The sequence below is a fragment of the Panthera uncia genome, unplaced genomic scaffold (genome assembly GCF_023721935.1).
Source record: "Panthera uncia isolate 11264 unplaced genomic scaffold, Puncia_PCG_1.0 HiC_scaffold_1439, whole genome shotgun sequence".
Classification (NCBI taxonomy): domain Eukaryota; kingdom Metazoa; phylum Chordata; class Mammalia; order Carnivora; family Felidae; genus Panthera; species Panthera uncia.
This window is the reverse complement of record NW_026058073.1, coordinates 1-20,287: the sequence shown is the minus strand read 5'-3', so window position 1 is coordinate 20,287 and position 20,287 is coordinate 1. Positions and strand designations below refer to the sequence as shown.

General features: G+C 36.6%; 2 protein-coding genes across 2 annotated transcripts; one reads left to right on the top strand and one right to left on the bottom strand.

Moving 5' to 3' along the window:
- Positions 1-9,151: 9,151 nt before the first annotated feature.
- Positions 9,152-16,503, bottom strand: LOC125917057 (THAP domain-containing protein 5). The gene is made up of 3 exons (XM_049623311.1): positions 16,287-16,503; positions 12,315-12,507; positions 9,152-11,826 (listed from the first exon to the last, which is right to left on the bottom strand). The coding sequence occupies exons 1-3, from the start codon at positions 16,364-16,366 to the stop codon at positions 10,918-10,920; spliced, it is 1,182 nt and encodes a 393-aa protein (XP_049479268.1). The 5' UTR covers positions 16,367-16,503; the 3' UTR covers positions 9,152-10,917.
- Positions 16,504-16,633: 130 nt separating this feature from the next.
- On the top strand, positions 16,634-20,281 carry LOC125917059 (dnaJ homolog subfamily B member 9). The gene is made up of 3 exons (XM_049623313.1): positions 16,634-16,909; positions 18,548-18,774; positions 19,753-20,281. Exons 2-3 carry the CDS (start codon positions 18,558-18,560, stop codon positions 20,202-20,204), a joined length of 669 nt encoding a protein of 222 aa, XP_049479270.1. The 5' UTR covers positions 16,634-16,909; positions 18,548-18,557; the 3' UTR covers positions 20,205-20,281.
- Positions 20,282-20,287: the final 6 nt, after the last annotated feature.

The window sequence follows — 20,287 nt, the reverse complement described above, 5'->3', positions numbered from 1 at the left end:
GAATAAAAAAAGGGTTAGATATCATTACAAATCCTACAGACATCAAAAAGATAATAAAAGGGTGTTATGAACAAAACATTTGACAACTTAGATGAAATGGACAAAATCTTTGAAAAACAGATCTTTCCAAAACAAACACATGACCAAAAGAAAATATGAATAGCCTCATTTCTATTTTAAAAATTGAGGGGTGCCTGGGTGGCTCAGTTGGTTAAGCCCCTGACCTCGGCTCAGGTCATGATCTCACGGTTCGTGAATTCAAGCCCTGCATTGGACTCTGCTGACAACTCAGAACCTGAAGCCTGCTTTGGATTGTGTCTCCCTCTCTCTCTGCCCCTCCCTCACTCATGCTCTGTGTCTCTCTCTCTCTCAAAAATAAACAAATATTAAAAAAAAATGAATTTGTTCTCAGAAACCTCTTTAAAAACAAACAAACGAAACAAAACAAAACCTTTAGGTCCAGGGAATTTTGCAACCAAATATTAAAGGGAGAAAATAAGGTAATCCATAATTGAAACTTTCAGGTTTTCTTTTTAAGTTTATTTATTCATTTTGGCAGAGAGAGAGAGAGAGAGAGAGAGAGAGCAGGGTAGGGGCAGACAGAGGGACAGAGAGAATCCCAAGCAGACTCCACTCTGTTAGCGCAGAGCCCGATGCAGGGCTTAAACCCACAAACCACATGAGATCATATGACCTGAGCCGAAACCACGTGTTGGATGCTCTGACTGAGCCATCCAGGTGCTCCAAAACTTTCAATCTTCTAAATAAAAAAGGTCATTAACATTAAAATAAGATAAAAAACCCCAAAAGACAAAAAACCAAAGGAGTTGTAAGAATGAGTGTGAAACAAACTTTCTGGGCGTAAAGATTTTCTTCTACTTAAGATTTTCTCTCTCCCTCTACCACCTTCACTGCTCACCCTCCCCTCCCCACTTTCTCATGCATGCTCCTGCACTCTCTGTCTCTAAAAATAAACAAACAAACAAATAAACAAATAAATAAAACCAACACAGGAAATGCAGTAAAACAAGTTTAGGAGGAAGAGATAGTCAAACGTGCTAGATACATGTCTCAGGAAAGATAATTCCAAATTATATTTGGTTTCATTTTGCCTTATTCAAAGAAATGTAACTTGCCATAGTTTATGTGGGATTTGATGCTATATTTAAAAAAAATAGACACACTTCTAAGAATGACAAAACAGTTGAATTACTCCAGAAAATGAACTGATACAAGATTTAAGCTAAGTAAATGAAGCAAAGTATTATTCAGGTTAAAATGAGCTTTCAGAAAATCCATATTCTTTTATAGTGTAATGAAAGTGATTTTTCATGTCTAAATAGGTAAGTGTAGTTCCCAGAACAATCATAAACAGTAAATATGTGTCACTTTAAGAGAGTCGGTAGAAAACATTCCATGGCAACAAGACCAAATGGCAGGTTCTCTATAAAGCTCAAACAAAGTACACTTAATATGCTCTCAGTTCAGTTGTGAAAATCAAGACGGACTAAAATAAACACTTCTAGAAATAATATATATTTGAAGTTATAGAATAAATGTAGGTGAAGTTTAAACTTCATAAAATAAAATCTAAATCAAGAGATAAATTACTTAAGATGAAGATAATTGATAAAGAATTAAAGGCTTGACTTAAAAAATTTCAACTTAGATTTTAGGTAAATCCAACATAAGGAAGATTTAGTAATCACCAGTAAGGTATCTTTAGCACTACTAGATTTTAGATTTTTGAGTCTTATTTATTTTTAAATCATTTTACATATTGCAATTGAAAACTGAAATCTTGGAGTAAATATTTTGTGACTTTCTAGATGAGGCCTCAAATTGAAAAGAGTGATATCCCTATTCTTAACTATCTTAAACTTCTATTTGCTGTTAACAGGTAAATTTGAGATACACGTTAGGGCAAAAGAGCCAGCACTGAATTAGAATAGGCTTTGAAACTGAGCAATTTAAAATTCTTATTAAGTTAGTGTTCTATAGCATTTAAAAGTAATTAGACATAAGCATAATGCTATATACTTTATCCACCATCTGTCATTCAAATATAGCCACAAGAGACAGCATATTATTGTGTTTTCCCAAAACTAATTGAGGGCCTACTAGGTGCTAAAGGGGGTCAGATTATGTCACCCCAAAACATATCACTTTGCTTTCAGTTGAGGACAACTGAGAAGAAGCAGACACACACACACACACACACACACACACACACACACACACACACAAAACCTTCTGGCTCTCTCCTATATTAGGAAGAACAGGATAATTCGTAATTACCAGAGACAACTCTAGACTTACCAGCATCAGAGTAAGCTACATAAAAAAACTTACTAAAACAACCCTATCTTCCCTAAGTTTCCTCCATATATTTACCTTGCCATAACTTGCCATCCCTACCGACTTAAACCCCTTTACCTTTGTCTTACACTGCTCTTTGTTTTTTTGTTTTACCCGAGAGAGAGACAGAGAGAGAGAGAGGGAGAGAATGAGTGGGGGAGAGTGGTAGAGGGAGAGAATCCTAAGCAGGCTCTGCAACAATGCAAGGCTCAATTCCACGACCCTGGGATCATGATCTGAGCCAAAATCAAAGGTCGGACGCTCAACCAACCGAGCCACCCAGGTGCCCCTCACTTCTCTTTGTTAAGATGCTATATAAGCCCCAAGTTCTGACCACCCGTTTTAGTTACCCATTGCGGAGTTATCCCACATGTATGTGCCATGCACGTGTTCATGTGCTAATAAACTGTTTTTCTCTTGTCAGTTTGTTTCACAGGCCCACACAATCTAAGAAGGCAGAGAAATTTTTTCCTCCCCTATAGTGCCAAAGATGAGTAAGTGTTAATCTCCACTTCTTAGTAACTTGCAATGTAATCAGAGAGACCTGATATGTAAGGTGGTAATTACAACAAAGAATTATCTAGTTATAATGATATAGAGTTTGTAAAGACAGAGGAGTGAAAAACTAAGCGGTGTGTGTGTGTATGTGTGTCCACATGGAAAAGGTGACATTGCAACTGGTTCTTCAGTGATACATAGGCCCCACCACCCATGAAGTTCTTGTTTCAGTTCTGTCCAGATTAACAAAAGAAAGACAGAAAGGGGACATTTGTGGGAATACTTAATCTAAGTTTGGAAGCAATTTCTCCTGTGCCAAACATAACTTGTTAAAACCAAATGCTCCACTCCCTGTTCTTAGTAATGGTGTCTCTTCATCCTCAGTATTTTGCTATTGCTAAAGAAGGAGCAGCTTACCTCACTGTGCCTTGGACTGGCTTTGCTGTCTTTCTCAGTAAAAGGCTTTGTTTACAGTATTTGTCTTCAGGAATGCATTTCTGTGATGATACCCAGTAATGTGCTTCTGCCTGACAAAGGAGATTAGATTATAATTCTTTTTTTTTTTTTTTTTTTTAAATTTTTTTTTCAACCTTTTTTATTTATTTTTGGGACAGAGAGAGACAGAGCATGAACGGGGGAGGGGCAGAGAGAGAGGGAGACACAGAATCGGAAACAGGCTCCAGGCTCCGAGCCATCAGCCCAGAGCCTGACGCGGGGCTCGAACTCACGGACCGCGAGATCGTGACCTGGCTGAAGTCGGACGCTTAACCGACTGCGCCACCCAGGCGCCCCAGATTAGATTATAATTCTGAGGCAAGACGGATTGCTCAGTCTTCTGAGTCTCAGCTCTATGCCCCTCCTATATTCTACCACATATTTTCCCTTCATAGTTTCTCATTTCCCAAGTTAATAAAACTAAACTTGCATGTGGACTGTAAGTTAATATGCCAAAAGATGTTTCAGACCTCGAAAGCACCAAATTTTAACATAGCAAACCAAATCTCTCTTTAACATAGTACTTAGCGTTCCAGGGAGGAATAGATGAATGCTTTCTTATTTAATGATTGTCTGAGGATTATCTGGAAAATCTGAATGAGGCTCTTTGCTCTCCCACCTCATTCCTCCCAAACTCCTTCTCATATTTTAATACCCCATCATTGAACTGATTGACTTCTTTTTTCATCCATGGTTCAGCTATGTTCTAGTCTCATGTCAGTAAATTCATTTTCCCTAGACGAAGCATATTGGCAAGTTCAATAAAATTAACCTCATTTCACATTTTTGATATTCTAGTCTGTTGTGCATATTAAAAACACTATGCATTTTTATTAATGTAAAACCTGAACCATGCACTGAGAAAAACAAAGATTAGGCTCGCTCTGAAATTGGCTCCTGTTACATTGCTTCTTATTTTGAATTATATTTCAATAACCAAGAAACAAGTGTACTTAAATAGTATTTTCCAAAAATCAAAATAGTACTTATATAATCTCTGAATTTGTTTTTCTGACAGTCTATATACTAATTTGAACATTAAAATCTATTTTTCAGAAAATATGAAATAACACTGGTTGGAAACTCTTAAAAATTGTGTAGAATTTACCCAGCCCACTTTTGGATATGGGCCGATTTTCCTTTTAATCCCAGTTCTATTCCACAGAGCTAAATTGGTGGGGGTTTTGTGTATTCAAATCTAGAATACACATTTTCTTATGTTTTTGTTGCAGAGTGCTTAGGAAATAAAGTATGTAAAGAGCTTTATGATCTATGGCACAATGTAGAATGTAAGGTATTATTGCATTGTCTAAATTTTTTGGAGTCATTTATCCCTTTTCTAATATAATAGAAATTATTATGGCTTCTCTTTCCAGAAAAATGTCTATATACATAAGATGTCGCATTAAATTTTAGGGGATACAGTGACCCTCCTGGAGACTTCCTAAAGTCCAGACTTCCAAGTTACAAAACTCTAGTCTGGAAGAAATGGTACTTCACATTTACTAGGTACTATTTATAGCATGCCAATGAAAGATTTAAAGTAGCATTCCATATGTCAAAGCTATGTTCTCAAGCTTTTGTGAGATTTACAGAACATTTGTGTGGATTATAAGCTGCAGGCCACTGGATGCTATAATGTCTCCAAATATAAAAAAAAATTAAAAATAAAGTAGCATTATTTACATTATAATTCAAGTTAGTAATTTAACAGAGCCTGCTTGAATAATGGGGCAATAATGCATCATGGAGCTGCAAATTGGTTAACTTATCTAGTGACTGTCTCAATGTGGAGACAGAATTAGACCCAACAAAATAATTCCTGAAATATGGTTTAGTAGGTGACAAGTTACTTACTTGACAAGTATTTATGGAGCTCCTACTCTGTATGAGAAATTGTGCTACACAATGAAGCTTTTATTAAAAGCATGTAAAAAGCTTATACTTTGAAGGTATGAAAATTTATATTGGGGATATGAGAACAAGTAAAGAAGCAATAATGACGCTGGAAGATAGATATTATGATAGGGAAAAGTAAAGGTAGCTAATAGACTAAAAAGGGCATCTGGAAAGGCAAATGAAGGCTTTGTAGATAAAATAATGAATAGGTCAGTCCTAAAGGATGAATAGAAATAAACCCATTACTCTTAAACATGTGCTTAAAAAGTCAGCATCCTATAAGCCTTGAAACAAAAAACTGCAGTCCTTCTCCATTTCTTACTCCTTAGTCAACAATTTCCAATGACATATGTGGATTCTTTATGTATTTACCTATTTAACTCAAAATAATATGCTTCATTTGCTATTTTTAAAGTTTTTGCATTTAGGCATTATCTTTTGATATCCCGCTACGGTTGATGAGGATTTTGCTTCAATTACATCATCCCACTCCTTGCTCCTGGCCCCAGCACAATTATATATGCACGCCTCTGGATGCGCATGGCACACACCCCCCCTGCCCCATACTATCTTCCTAATATATCAGTGTTTATATTGTATTTACATTATTTTAACGATGTACTATTTTTTAACTATGTATTTTTTAACTACATTATTTTAACTATGTATCTTAGTATGTACTAAGAAATAACAGCTTGACCATTCTACATATTTTGTGTATTCCGATTTGTTTGCATAGTTTTCTCTGTATTTACTATTAATTCAACTCTAAATTCTACCCCAGTCAGTTATTCCATCAATTTTTATCTTCTTGAAGAACTCCCTGAGCCTTCTGCCCTACTCTAATTTGGACTGGTGGTCAGGCTATTAAATTGGGACCTCCCTTGACTACCAACTTGGGATTCTCTCTGCTTCTTTCTCAGTTTGAATTTCCTTTTTCCTATTTCTAATGTCAGGATCAATTGAATGATAAAATATCATCACAGGTATAATTTTATAAGAGAGGCCATTCTCTTAATTTTCTTTTACAGCCTTGTTTCCCTAGGATGCATTTTCCAATAGCTGCCTTAGAAAAGAGAGGATGCTATATTTTGAGACTTTGGATACAGGATTTGATCTTGGAAAACTTTTTCTCATAATTTTCAAATCATTGATCTCTTGTCTTGCTTCCAGTGTAGCCATTCAGAAGTTTGAAGCTGTCCTATTCTTGACCCTTTGTGGATTTTTTCTTGATGAAATAAGATCCTCTTTTTGTGTCTAAAGTTTTGATTTTTAAAAATGATGTGCCTCGGTGTGTCCCTAATATCACACTTTAAATTACTAGGGTTCTTTTTAATACTCCTTTTTAAAGATGTATTGTTGGGGGGCCCGGGTGGCTCACTCAGTTGAGTGTCCGACTTCAGCTCAGGTCATGATCTCACAGCTCCTGAGTTGGAGCCCCGTGTCGGGCTCTGTGCTGACAGCTCAGAGCCTGGAGCCTGTTTCAGATTCATCTCCCTGTCTCTCTTTCCCAACCCACTCGCATTCTGTCTGTCTCAGAAATAAACATTAAAATTTTTTTTTAAATAAATAAAAATGTATTGTTTTTGTTTTCAGGTATACAATATACATCTCTTTTTAGTAAGAGTATTAAGTATATTTTGGTTCTTTCCCCTAACTCTTCTTCTACTTAACAGTATTTTCTCTAAATTACTGTTTTGTACTTATTTTAGTTGCTATCTCTAATACAATTGACTGTCAACTGTCAGCAGGACACTGATGAGAAACTCTTCACTCGGGGATGAGCCATGTCCATAAGCTTTACTGTAGAGCAAGGATTCTCAACTTTTGCTGTATAGGAGAATCACCTGGGAAAAATTTTAAACCACAGATACTCAGGTTTTATACCTAACTGAATCAGATTGAGTAATGAAACATTTTAAAACCTCTCGAGTGATTTTGATGCAGTTAAGGGTTAAGAATCACTACTGAAGAGTGACTTAGCTGGACCCAGCTGGAACTCCCAATGTGAAATCTTGTTTCATCATCATGAGTTTGTCAAATTCCCAAGAGAAAATTAAAGGGTGTAAGTTTGGTTGCCACAGTTCTGGGAACTGAATATATGATAGAGGCTATGTTGGAGTTCACTATTCAGCTTTCACTTAATGATACAAATTTTCACTATAAACTTTCACTTAATACCTCTTTTTCAGTACAGTATAGGGATACCCATGATCTTTTCTGAAGAATTTGTTTTGTCCTCTCCAGAGAATAAACTTGCAAACCTTTGAATTTAGGAAAGGGACACCTGCCAAGCTGTGTGAGGACTACTGCTTGTTAATATCAATTCTATTCTTTTAAAAAAACATGTCTTCACACCTCTTCCTCCAATTCCAGAGATACCTGTTGACTCCAATTACTGTCTTTCAGGACTCTGTGATACAAACTGAGTTGCTTTTTGGCTTCTTCACATTTTCTAGAGCCTCTCCATGTGGCTTTGGCTTTTCCAGTATGGTATCAGGGTAATCACATATTTTAGAGGGCATCTAGCATTCGAAGAGATACTGTTCCAAAGAAGTAAAAGCTGCCAACCCAATTAAGGGCTAAGTTTGGAACTGGCTGCATCGCTTTCACTGTATTCTATTGGTCAAAGCATTCACATAGCCCACCAGATTAAGAAAGGTAGAGAAATAAATTTCACCTCTTGATAAGGGAGTGGTAAGGTCACAGTGTAGGAAAGAATATAGAATGAGATATATTCTATAGCCATACTTGGACTTACTTCCTTTTTAATTATATAGGATAGAAAACAGAAAATATTTGAGTGGGGATAGTCTACCACACACACACACACACACACAATTCAGAGATGGCATAGCAGATAATTGGTAAACTGTATTGTCCACTGGAGACATGGAATGTTTCAACGATTATGTAAAGACCTATAACTTTCCCTAAACATTCTAAGGTATCAAGGACCCATTCTGTTAAGAAGGTTCTTGATTTTAAGTGACAAGAATCAAGTAGGCAAATTCAAAATGTTCATCCAAACATTTATTGAGTGAATATTACATTGTCAACGAAATAAGTGATTAATGAAAATTCTGCTTTATAAAGCTTGCAATCTGGTCAAAAAACAGCCATAAATATGAAGTAAAAAAGTATACAGCAAACGCTGTTATGGTGTTATAAAATGAAGCCCCGTAGGAGCAGAGAGAAAACAATTTTGACTGGAAAAAAGGAGATGGAATTCAATCAAATTGCAATTTTGACTGGTTAAATTTCAGGAAGAAAGTCACCTCTATATTTGGAAAATGCTAAATAAGTAGTGCAGCTAGAACACATGATGAAGCCAATCACATAGGACCACATATAGTAACAAGTTTGGTTTTATTCTATAGGTATTCAAGAGTAATTTCAGATTTCTGAGTTGGGAAAGTTAAGTAGTGGGTGGATGCTATAGTTAGATCTATAGTTGAAGTAAAAAGCTGACAGAATCCACAATGATATGGAAGGGATTAAAAATATGGCAAGATTAACTAAGAGATTGCTATAATCATGCAAGTAAGAAATAAAATTCATCAGAATCCCCAAATATATATATTTATTTTTTTTTTAATTTTTAGATTTTCTTTTTTTTTTAAACTTTTATTTTTTTTAATTTATTTTTGAGACAGAGAGAGACAGAGTATGAACGGGGGAGGGTAAGAGAGAGAGGGAGACACAGAATCCAAAGCAGACTCCAGGCTCTGAGCTGTCAGCACAGAGCCCGACGCGGGGCTCGAACTCACGAACCGTGAGATCATGACCTGAGCTGAAGTCGGACGCTTAACCGACCGAGCCACCCAGGCGCCCCCCCAAATATATTTAGAAGTTAACAGGTTGGAAACATCCCGAATTGAATATAGGCAGGCCAAGAAAATATCTTAAATATTTATAATTTATTAAATTTAAAGAAATACAATGAGTTTAAATTATTCCTGAGTAAACTACAACTTCAAACAAATGGAAAATAACTACAATATACACAGTTAAAAACAGAGTTGAAACATTACTTCATAATGACTTATCAAGGTTATTTTCATCTATACTATTTTTATTAAAGTACTGTAAAAATGAAATATAAGAATACTTAAAGGTAACCATATTAATTCTACCAATTATCTGCACACAATTTATGAAAAAATTTAAAGTTTTTTCTTTTTTTCTCCCATGAGCACATAAGGACATGTCTAAATCAACTTTTTGTATTTAGCAGACACATATTTATATAATACCAATTAACTTTATCAGCTTAAAAAAACTAAAATGTGGTCAAAAACAATCACCGTGAATTTACAAAACAATTAGTATACTATTTGCTGTGCAGTCAACTAATATTTATTGAGCACCTCCTATCTTCCAGGACCAAAAACATGCTACCTCAAGAATTCTCAAAATCTTTCTTGAAGATAAGTAATAGTATTTTTTACTTAAAAAAAAAAAAAAAGATGAAAAAAATATGAATCACACTGATCAGAACTTGCTCAATACCACCATCAGTAACATTTTAATTATGTGAAGTGACAATTTTACAAGATCTTTTTTGTTTTCACATTTCTGTTGTTCCCATTAAGTCTTTGCTTTCACATTTTAAAAAATTCATATGGATATAAGCAGTATTTTTATTTATATCACCATTTCTCTCCTACTTGCCTAAGAACATCACCAAATATCTATAATTTCTTATGTTTTTTTAATAAAATATATGTAAGTGGGCATGTAGAATATTAAGTACTACTCTATCATTCTGGAATTTAAAAATGACAAAAGCACACATTTTTAAAAGTTACACATTAAACAGATAAAAAGGTATGATTTCTAAAATAAAGTAATATATAGATTTTTAAAAATTAACCTCATTAAAACTTTTGGTTTGCAAATTATAACCTTAAATACAGAATGTTAAGATTAAGTGACTCTGTATTATGATGGTCAGCTACATATATGGTACTGAAATACATGTTCTTTGAAGTTTAAGGTACCTCTTCTATGAACTGGCTAAAGGATGGCTATTTTAGTTCAAGTGGATAAAATTATAAAGAGTACCTTCCTTTGTTACTACAGATTACTATATAGTCAAAACGTCACACACCACAGAATTTTGAGGATAATCCAATAGTTAATAACATCAAATGCTAGCCAATATCTATTACGTATTTATTACCTTATAGAAAATTTGTTCTATTAGAAGTACGTGAATAGAAAGGAAAAGAACTATAAACAGACTAGATTTAGGAAGTGCCCTTATTTTACAGATTACAGACTGATATTCAATAGTAACTTGCCCAAGTCATAAGCTAATGGTAGAACCAGGACTGATACCGGAGTCGATTTCTCTTCTGGATCCCTTTCACCATATCCATGCTCTCCCATTTTATGAATCATATTACCATATTATTTATTCACTCTATCTTAACTTTAATTTAGAAGATTACCAAATAGTGAAACTTTTTCTCTACAGCCCAACAACTCTCTAGTTTTTCCTAAAAATGAACATTATGAGAACAGGATACAGTTCATAATATTAGAACACTTAGCTTCATTAAGATGAGAACTTTATACAGGAAAAAAGTTCACTTTACATATAATTTGGTTTGGCTGCAAAAAGCTTATATGAAAGTCACAGCTTTAAAACCTCTTAACACTCTATATCATAGTAACTTCATATGTTGTGAAGTGGTTTTCTATTATCTTGACATTTTCTTCAGATAGCCAGTTTTCTTGTTTTAGCTGCCTTATAAGAGCTTCCAAAGACTTCAATCTTCCAAGAGTCTGTTGTTCTTGTAGTTCAAGAAGAGTTATTTTTGAATGTAGTTTAGAGACTTTCTGCCAGAGATGTTCCTTATTTATATCTTGTCTGCAGTAAGAATGTTCAATTTGTAAAACTTCTGTCTCATAGTCTACATCCTTATATAAGGAGTCTTCAACGTCTAGATCTTCCATTTCCACAGTTTCTTTTTGAGCAGGTACGAAAGAATCAATCATAGGTTTGGAATTTTCTGTGGGTACAAAAATGGCAATAACAGATTCTTTATTTGTATTTAATTCTTCAACTGTTTGAGTAATTGTACTGAGTAAGAATGGACTTTCCTGTGCTGACTTTATTTCCACAGAATTATTTGTAAAGTTTGCATTAGCAAGATGATTCGTAGTGATTTCGAGTACTTCTTGGGTTTCCAAAGATGGTTGAATATCTTCTGAATTTGAAGTTGTCAAAGTAATAGTTGTAGAATTGAGATTCTCAAAAGATGTGTGAAAACCACCTATGTTTTGGGTAACTGATGTTTCCAAGGTAGATGCTGGTTTTCCAATATCTTGTTTAATCAGATTAAGAGTTAATATGTTATTTTGTATACCTTCTGTTTTTGCAGCTGGTGGCTTCACCAAGGTAGAAGAATTAAGTAATTCTGTGTGTTCAGGGAGAATATCTGTATTAACTGTATTTTTCTTTAGCTCATTTGATGCAAATGATTCTTGTGACTTGGCTTTTAGGCATACTTCTTTCTCATCATCTAATTTTTTCTTCTGAGATATTTTTTTGGAAGGGTCTTTTTCCTAGAAAATAATATTTTCAAATTCTAAAGATGTCCTCACTAACCTTATTCTCTTATTAGTCAGTGCTGAATATTTAATTATAAATTGGCCAAGCAAATTTATGCAGTTAAAAAAAGTTCTAAGCATATAACAACTCAAATTACTTCAAAGTGTTTTTTATAAAGTATTAAGCACATTCAATATATGATGGAAATATTTCAGATCACTCAAAGACCAGTAACAAAATCTTAGATCACTATCTTATGTCAATAACTTAATGATTTATGCACATGTTATCTTTGGTTCTTAAGGTATGCTTCACAATGGTTTAATTTTTTTTTTTAATTATCATACTTTTAGTAAAAGCATAAATTAGTTCTTCCTTTTTCTCAAGCATCTGTTTCCCCAGCAGTTATCTTTCCCTCTCCCTCCCTTAACCTCATTACCTGCGACCCTGCAACCTACCACCCTGCATTATCCCCCTCTCCCCTATGCTCTGCCTCCAATACCTGATTATCTTCAGGCAAAGAAAATATTGTTGGAATTGCAGTTTGTTTCAAATATCGAATACCCCATCTGATGTCAAGAGAGTCAGGAGTAAAATGGTCACTACACAGGAACTGGTATTTACTGGGAACCCATGAATCACGTTTCATATTCTTTAACCATTTTTCAAGTCTTTCTTTGTCATGTAGAGGAAACCTGAAATTAAAAAAGGAAAACTTTGCTATATTTTTACAATTTTGCCAAGTTCCAGGACTGCATACATAGGGTAACCTATGCACTGAGTGCTGCAAAAGCAAGGCAACAGTCCCTACCATGTAAGAGCATCTTTGTGATAATTACTACATGCCCTCTCGAGGAAAGATGAGTAAGCTCTAAGACATGTAGCCAAAGCTTTTGAGAAGACTGGCTGGTAAAACAGAACTCAGAGTCTCTTCAAGTAAAATATGTGTGTTCCAACAAAGGATAAAATCTACTCATATTTTCTGTGGATTATATTTTTATTTCATTGTATATTTTGCCTAGAACTGGGAAAGAGCTTGGCATAAACTACAAAGTCCTATTCAAATGTATTCTATACTGATACTATATACTAATAAGTCAAATGGTGTCTTTTCTATATTTCAAGGGAGTATTAAACTTTAGGCCCTTATTAACATTTTTTTTAAAAAAAAGTTCAAGTAAGTGATTTAGTTGACAATGAATACTATATTTTATAAAAGTACTAATATTCCATGCCCTTTACCAGAATCAGCCTCAAGTCTATCCATACATAATTTAGTCTACTATTTCTAAACTTATATGACCAATAAACTAAGAACCCTAAAATTCAAGTTATGAAAGAAAACTGACACAAGAACTAAAAATGTTGTAAAGAACAGGCTCATATTTTATTTATTTATTTATTATTATTTTTTTTTAAATTTTTTTTTTTTTTTAACATTTATTTATTTTTGAGACAGAGAGAGACAGAGCATGAACAGGGGAGGGGCAGAGAGAGAGGGGGACACAGAATCCGAAGCAGGCTCCAGGCTCTGAGCTGTCAGCAGAGCCCGACGCGGGGCTCGAACTCAGGGACCACGAGATCATGACCTGAGCTGAAGTCGGCCGCTTAACCGACCGAGCCACCCAGGCGCCCCTGAACAGACTCATATTTTATAACATGAAATTGAAATCAAAGAGAAAAGACAGAGAAAAGTAAGACAGTTCTTTTTTGTGCTGTTCCTGGGCTGAAAATAACCTCTGTTTAGAGTTGGTGCTAACATAATGAAATGTGTGTTATAGGCAAAATTAGGCTAATGACAGAATCTGAGAGAAAACTTTTCCTACCAATCTAAATAGGTTTCGGTTAAACTCCATTAAACAAAAGTTAACAGTAATTCATATTTCAATGATTTTATGAGAAGTCTCAATTCTTATTTTTAAAAAATAGTAACGACATAAGGTTTCTTATATAGAAAGCAGCAATTATACATTCCCTCTCAATCCCAACCATTTAGGTTATGCTTTGTAATAGCATGCCTCCCCCCGCACCCCTGCAAATATTGATAACTTTAGAAGATGCTAAGGAGGGGTGCCTGGTGGCTCAGTCGGTTGAGCATCCGACTTCAGCTCAGGTTACGGTCTCGCAGTTGACGAGTTCCAGCCTGGCGTCGGGCTCTGTGCTGACAGCTCAGAACCTGGAGCCTGCTTCGGATTCTGTGTCTGCCTCTCTCTCTGCCCCTCCCCCACTCATGTTCTGTCTCTCTGTCTCAAAAATAAAGATAAACATTAAAATAAAAAATTTTTTAGAAGATGCTAAGGAAAAGGAGTCTGGGTACTTTGTAGGAAACAATTTTTAACCCAGATACCCTTATATGGAATAATCAGATGATCTACCTTTGTAAGTTCTTACCATAGATACAATATTCATACATGGCTTGAAAAACTTTTAACCTTGCATGTATCAGTAATTTAGGTTGTAAGTATAACACACATAACCAGAAAAGACATTTAAAGGCAAAAATAATTTTCTTTTCAGAAGACCTAAATTCTGTTAGCCATAGGTAAGTTCATACTTTTTCTGCTACATCTAAAAAGAGAATTTGCCTTTTACAATATTTTTAAATGTCATTTTATGTATAAGCACACTGTTTGCAGATTATTTCTATTGTACCTATACTAAGTTACCAAACTAAATAAATAAATAAATAAATAAATAATTAAAAAAAAAAATCAGTTTGTGCATATCCTCATTAGTAACTGGACTGCAATACTTTCTCAGCAGGTAAATCTCTAAGAAATCTCCTGGAATAGGTTTCCTGAACAACTTCGTATCTTTACAGTGTGGTTCAATTTGCTCAGTAATTTTGTTTCAATGCCACATTAATCCCCCAAAAAGTATAAAATAATCACAGTATAAACTGAATATTATATACACACGTAAACTGAATTATCAAATTAGTATACAGTAGAGCTTATTACAGTGTTAGCGTTAACAAATTCAATTCTTCAAGTTTGGTGCTATTAGGGGACTAAAACTAATTCAATTTTTATTTTTCAGACTACATATGGAAATAAAAAACATAAAAAACCCACTTTCAGTAAATTCATAATTGGAGGAAAAAAATCTTTACAATTGACCTCCTCTGGCATTATTATTTTTCCCTCCTTAAAAACAGTAACTATGGAAAGATTAACTTAAAAGAATTTGGAGTCTGGCATTATTCCCCCTAAATCCAAGGCCAAATAAATCTGGGAAATATGAGGCTAAATCAAGTTTAACATGATTTTTTGCTACAAACCTTCTCAGAGTCACAGCTATTGATAACTAACAATTCCTCTCAAAAATCACTCTGCATCTTGTGGGCTATGGGTGGGAGACAATCCTGGAAATATTGCCATATGTAAGTTATTTTGGGTTACCAGGGTTTTTTTGGTTTTTTGTTTGTTTGTTTTTCCATTAGTTAAGATCATGGAAAGCAACTGTATCCACGAACACAGAGTTTCTGGTTTAAAGTAAAACAGGCTTCAAAAAATAGCTGGTGAAAATCTACAAGAGTAAAAGACGACCAGGTTAGAGCTAAACGAATTATTTTTACAAACAAGAAAAAAAGGAAACAGAATATTGCAAATATGTTGATTCTCACATATATTAAGCACGTACTGACTGTCAAGTGCAGCTTTACCTATTTACACACAAAGTGTGAAGGTAATTGAGGTACAATTAATAACTCCACGGGTGAGAGATCTCAGGCACAGAGAGTTCAAACTTTGCAGAAGGTCATTCAGCTACAGAGTAGTGGAGCCAGGTTGTGAACCTACTAAGTCTGGCTTTGGAGCTTGGACTCCGAGTTACTACTACTTCCCTCTTCTTCTGAATAAAAACGAACACTTCTGTGGGTTCACGGAAATATTTCGTGGCAGTAGTAGTTTGGAACAACACTTAGCCTGTTGTCTGTACGAATAAAGTCTACAGAGCCCTGAGCAGGGCACAGGTTGCAATTCTGGCTTTGTCACAGAACTTCAAGGTAACCTACTTTCTGAAGGGCCTTAGTTTCGTCGGGAGAAGACGGACTTAAGAACATCTATGCAACCTAACTCACAGAAGGTGTAAATTAACTGTGAATGCAACGTCCCACTTGGCGGGTTTGATGTGTGCCTTAAGTGGTGGTTAACGTCGTACAATAAAATGAGATCAGGTGAGGTGGGGAAACGCTCGGAAATCCACGGAGCACCGCCCAAACTCTACTGTTTTAGGGGGCTATTTAACACCCAAAAAGGCCCCTATATGCCTCGCCACCAGCCCAGTGTCCTAGCCCAGGGCATTTCTAGGTAAACTCAACTCGACCCTTAACATCCTCCTCCCGCGCAGTGAAGAGCCACGCCCGGAGAGCCGAGGACGAATTTCCAGATAACCCCAAACCGTGGCTACAACGGCCACAGGACAGTGGCCCAAAGACAAGGCGTCTGACGCTTCTGCTCGAAGGACAACTTACGGATAAAAACTCAGCTTCCGGTCCTTACTGTTTCGTCCCCGACGGTTCTTACAGCAAATCGCTGCGCAATAGCGAGGCATCGCTCGGGTGTGGCCCAGAAGGCCCAGGCAGACGAGGGGCGCTGGCGGAACCTCCTTGCCAAGGTGGGGCCGCCAAGTCCAGGCCGTCCGAGGCCACCGCGCCTGCGCCGGAATAGGCCGAGAGGAAAGACGCTGCAATCGTCGACTCACTTCCGCTTCCTCAGGCTTCAGCACGGCCCTTTCTGGAGGTTGGGGCCGGAAGTGACGCACCGGCTGAGCGGCAACAACAGTTTTCCACGTGCGCGTAGGGCGCCAGGGTCAGGTGGGGAAGCGGGAGCCAATAGGGAAGCGTTTCGTGTAGGTCTTCTCCTGAGGTGGCGGCGCCAGTAGCGGCCGCTGGCCAGTGGGGAGCGGGCTGAGAGGGGTCGCGGCGGCGGCGGCGGCGGCAGGCGGAGCGTTAGGTCGGTGTGCAACCGGCAGTGGGGCGCCCGCCGGCTAGGGGAGGCCGTGGAGACCTAGGCGAACGGCCGGGCCGAGCAGCTGTGCGGAGACGGTCGTCAGTCTCCCGGCGCCTCTGCTCTGTTGAGCAGCAGCAGTCGGAGGGTGAGGATGTGGGGAGAGACCTGGGAGGTCGCGGGGAGGGGTGTTTAGAGTGTCCCCAGGGCTTCGGCCGGTCTTTGTAGACTGACCTCTCGGTGGTCGCCACGGTCGTCGCAAGCGCTTCAGGCTGCCTGGTGTTCTTGAGGGACGAGGAAAAAGGAGATGACCGAACCACAGAATAGGGCGTTTTGTGTTTTGGGTTGGCCGCTGGCTTTTTCGGGCGTCGGACAGCTCTTCCCAGGGCTGGCCTCCGGGCCGCGGACAGCCGCGAGGGCGGTGCCTGGACGGACGGGACGCGTATGGGGTCGTCTTGGGGTAAGGGCTGGACAGTGCAGCCCATCCGCCCACCGGCTCTGGGGAGTAAGGCCCAGGCTGCTGTCCGATGGGTCCCTCTTGGGAAGGAGAAGTCAGTATGATACAAAAATCGGTCTCCTAAAAAAAGTGTCAGATACTAAACTGTGGAGTAACCTTCATTAAACCAGTAATATGTGCCTCCCTGTCAGTTTCAGACCCACCCTCTGACTAGGGAAGTACCTGCAGTCTTTGTGGCGTCCGCAGTACTCCCTCTGCGTTCTTTAGACGGTCGTACTTGATCCTCGGTGCCCGTGACTATGAGTAACTCTCTGGAAAGGAGGAATCCATCTGCTAATTACGCTCAGAAAATGCCACAGGAGAGAAAGGCAGGCAGTTTCAACAAACCGTACTGTCTTTCGTCAGCCTTGTAATGTCATCATAGGTTATTAAGAACTCCTGTAGTAGAGTTCAAAAAACAGGGTCACATTCGTTTTGAATCCCAAGTCATTAAATCTATACTACCCAGAATTCTAAGTTGAATTCTAATGTAAAACTTCTTTAAGGTTAGAGAGATATTTTAATGACTACTGAGAAGTTTGAAAATAACTAGCTTATCCAAAGTAAAGACTATGACAGTTCGTTTTTCTGGTAGCCTTAGGAGAAATGTTAAATTCTGTTAATTACAAGTTTTTAACAAAACCCATTTTTCTGTTAAATATTTGGGATGTTACAATTAAAAAATCATTACATTCTACTTTATTGTCAATACTATTATGATGAGATTTTCTATTTGCAATACTTGGCTCACCTTGCCAAAACGAAGGCTGAAGTTGGTACATTGTTAGGAAGGGAAGATTATCAATTCAGACCTACTGGGCTGTTTACCTTGGTAATGTACTTTTTCTGTGAAGTTAAATACTTTTATTTTTAATCCTTTTAGAATATGAATTTTTGAAAGGGAAATTGACATCCTTTGAAAAATTACTTGGATTTCCCACCCTTTTTACAATGTTTGCAAATGATGAATCTTCAATATTAACTGGCAAAAATCAGTTATTGAGTATTTTTGTGTCTACTCTGTGTATGACCAGAGTATTAGTGGAAAGGTAAAGCAAAGGAGATTTTTTCCCACTTTGGTTGAATCATATTTGACTTCAAGAAGATTACAACCAATGTAGGGGTAATAAAACCTGTAAACTGAAATAACATGGAAACAAGTAAAAGATACTATATGCTTAACAGTTTTAATACTGCAGGAAGTATAGCTTGTATCCTAAAAGTTCACTGGGTTTCATTTTAAAAAATCTTAACGTTAGCTCCATGGATAATTTTTTTTTTCTTTTTTAGGATATTAAAAATGGCTACTCCCCAGTCAGTTTTCGTCTTTGCAATCTGCATTTTAATGATAACGGAATTAATTTTGGCCTCCAAAAGTTACTATGATATCTTAGGTGTGCCAAAATCAGCATCAGAGCGCCAAATCAAGAAAGCTTTTCACAAGTTGGCCATGAAGTACCATCCTGACAAAAATAAGAGCCCTGATGCTGAAGCAAAATTCAGAGAGATTGCAGAAGGTAAGTAAATGACTGTCTCTGAGGCCTCACAGATATTAACTAGTAAAGGAGAATGATAGCTAAGAAGTGTATGTATTTGGAGATACTGTGGAGGTGGGTGGCAGAGAGGGATCTACATTTAAATAAAGGGAGATTCTTGAGACTAGTTTCTTATGATAAGTACTTTGATTCCTGGATGGATGGATAAATGGTAGTATGCATTTTTATTGACATATAGATCTTAAAATGTTGATAATGTATTACTTCTTTCTTTTATTGTTTATGAAGTAGCTTATTGTTTACATGTTAAAAGGAATTTTAGGTTCCCAAAACTTATAAGCTAACCTATGAAACATGGTTTTTACTAAGTATGGAGATTAAATATAAAAATATTAAGTGTAAAAAGTTTAAATAGACTTTGAAATGTGGGTTTTTTCTTCATATATGTTTAAAAACGACATTTGTCTTTAAAGAAAAAATATGAAACAAATTTTAGCTTAAGACTAGCCCTGAAACAAGTTGCATTGAGCATATGGTAATTAATGGTGGATGGGGGTAATTGAATAGACAGTTGGAATTAAACATTTACTTCAACTAGTTAGGAAGTGAGAAATCTTAATTCTTCTAAATATAACTAAAGTTATATTGAGCCATTAAGTTATTTAATACAAGAATAGTTTTACCCAAATAATATGAAAAATAACTAATTGTTACCCATATGCTTACCTTTAAGTAATGGTAGCATTCATTTAACAAATATTTATTGGATATTTATTGGGGGCAGGCATATGCTAACGGCCGATACTGTACAGTGAACAAGACAAAGGCCCTGCCTATTGTAACTTTCATTTTACCTTTTTCCTACGTTTATAATGTTTTGGTTTTATTGATGGTATGATATTCTTCCCTAAAATAGAGAATTGAATTCACTTATTTGAAGAGGTTGGGTTATATGTAATTTTGATTACCTTCAGTTACTAATATTTTTATTTCCTTTAGCATATGAAACACTCTCAGATGCTAACAGGCGAAAAGAGTATGATACACTTGGACACAGTGCTTTTACTAATGGTAAAGGACAAAGAGCTAACGGAAGCCCTTTTGAGCAATCATTTAACTTTAATTTTGATGATTTATTTAAAGACTTTGGATTTTTTGGTCAAAACCAAAACACTCGGTCCAAGAAGCCTTTTGAAAATCACTTCCAGACACGCCAGGATGGTTCCAGTAGACAAAGACATCATTTCCAGGAGTTTTCTTTTGGAGGTGGACTGTTTGATGACATGTTTGAAGATATGGAGAAAATGTTTTCTTTTAGTGGTTTTGACACCACCAATCGGCACACAGTACAGACTGAAAATAGATTCCATGGATCTAGCAAGCACTGCAGGACTGTCACACAGCGAAGAGGAAATATGGTTACTACATACACTGACTGTTCAGGACAGTAGTTCACTGTTTGTCCTCACTAAATCCAACTAGTTGACTCTTCTTCAATATCTTTGATGCAAAACAGTTTTCTGTGAACTATTTT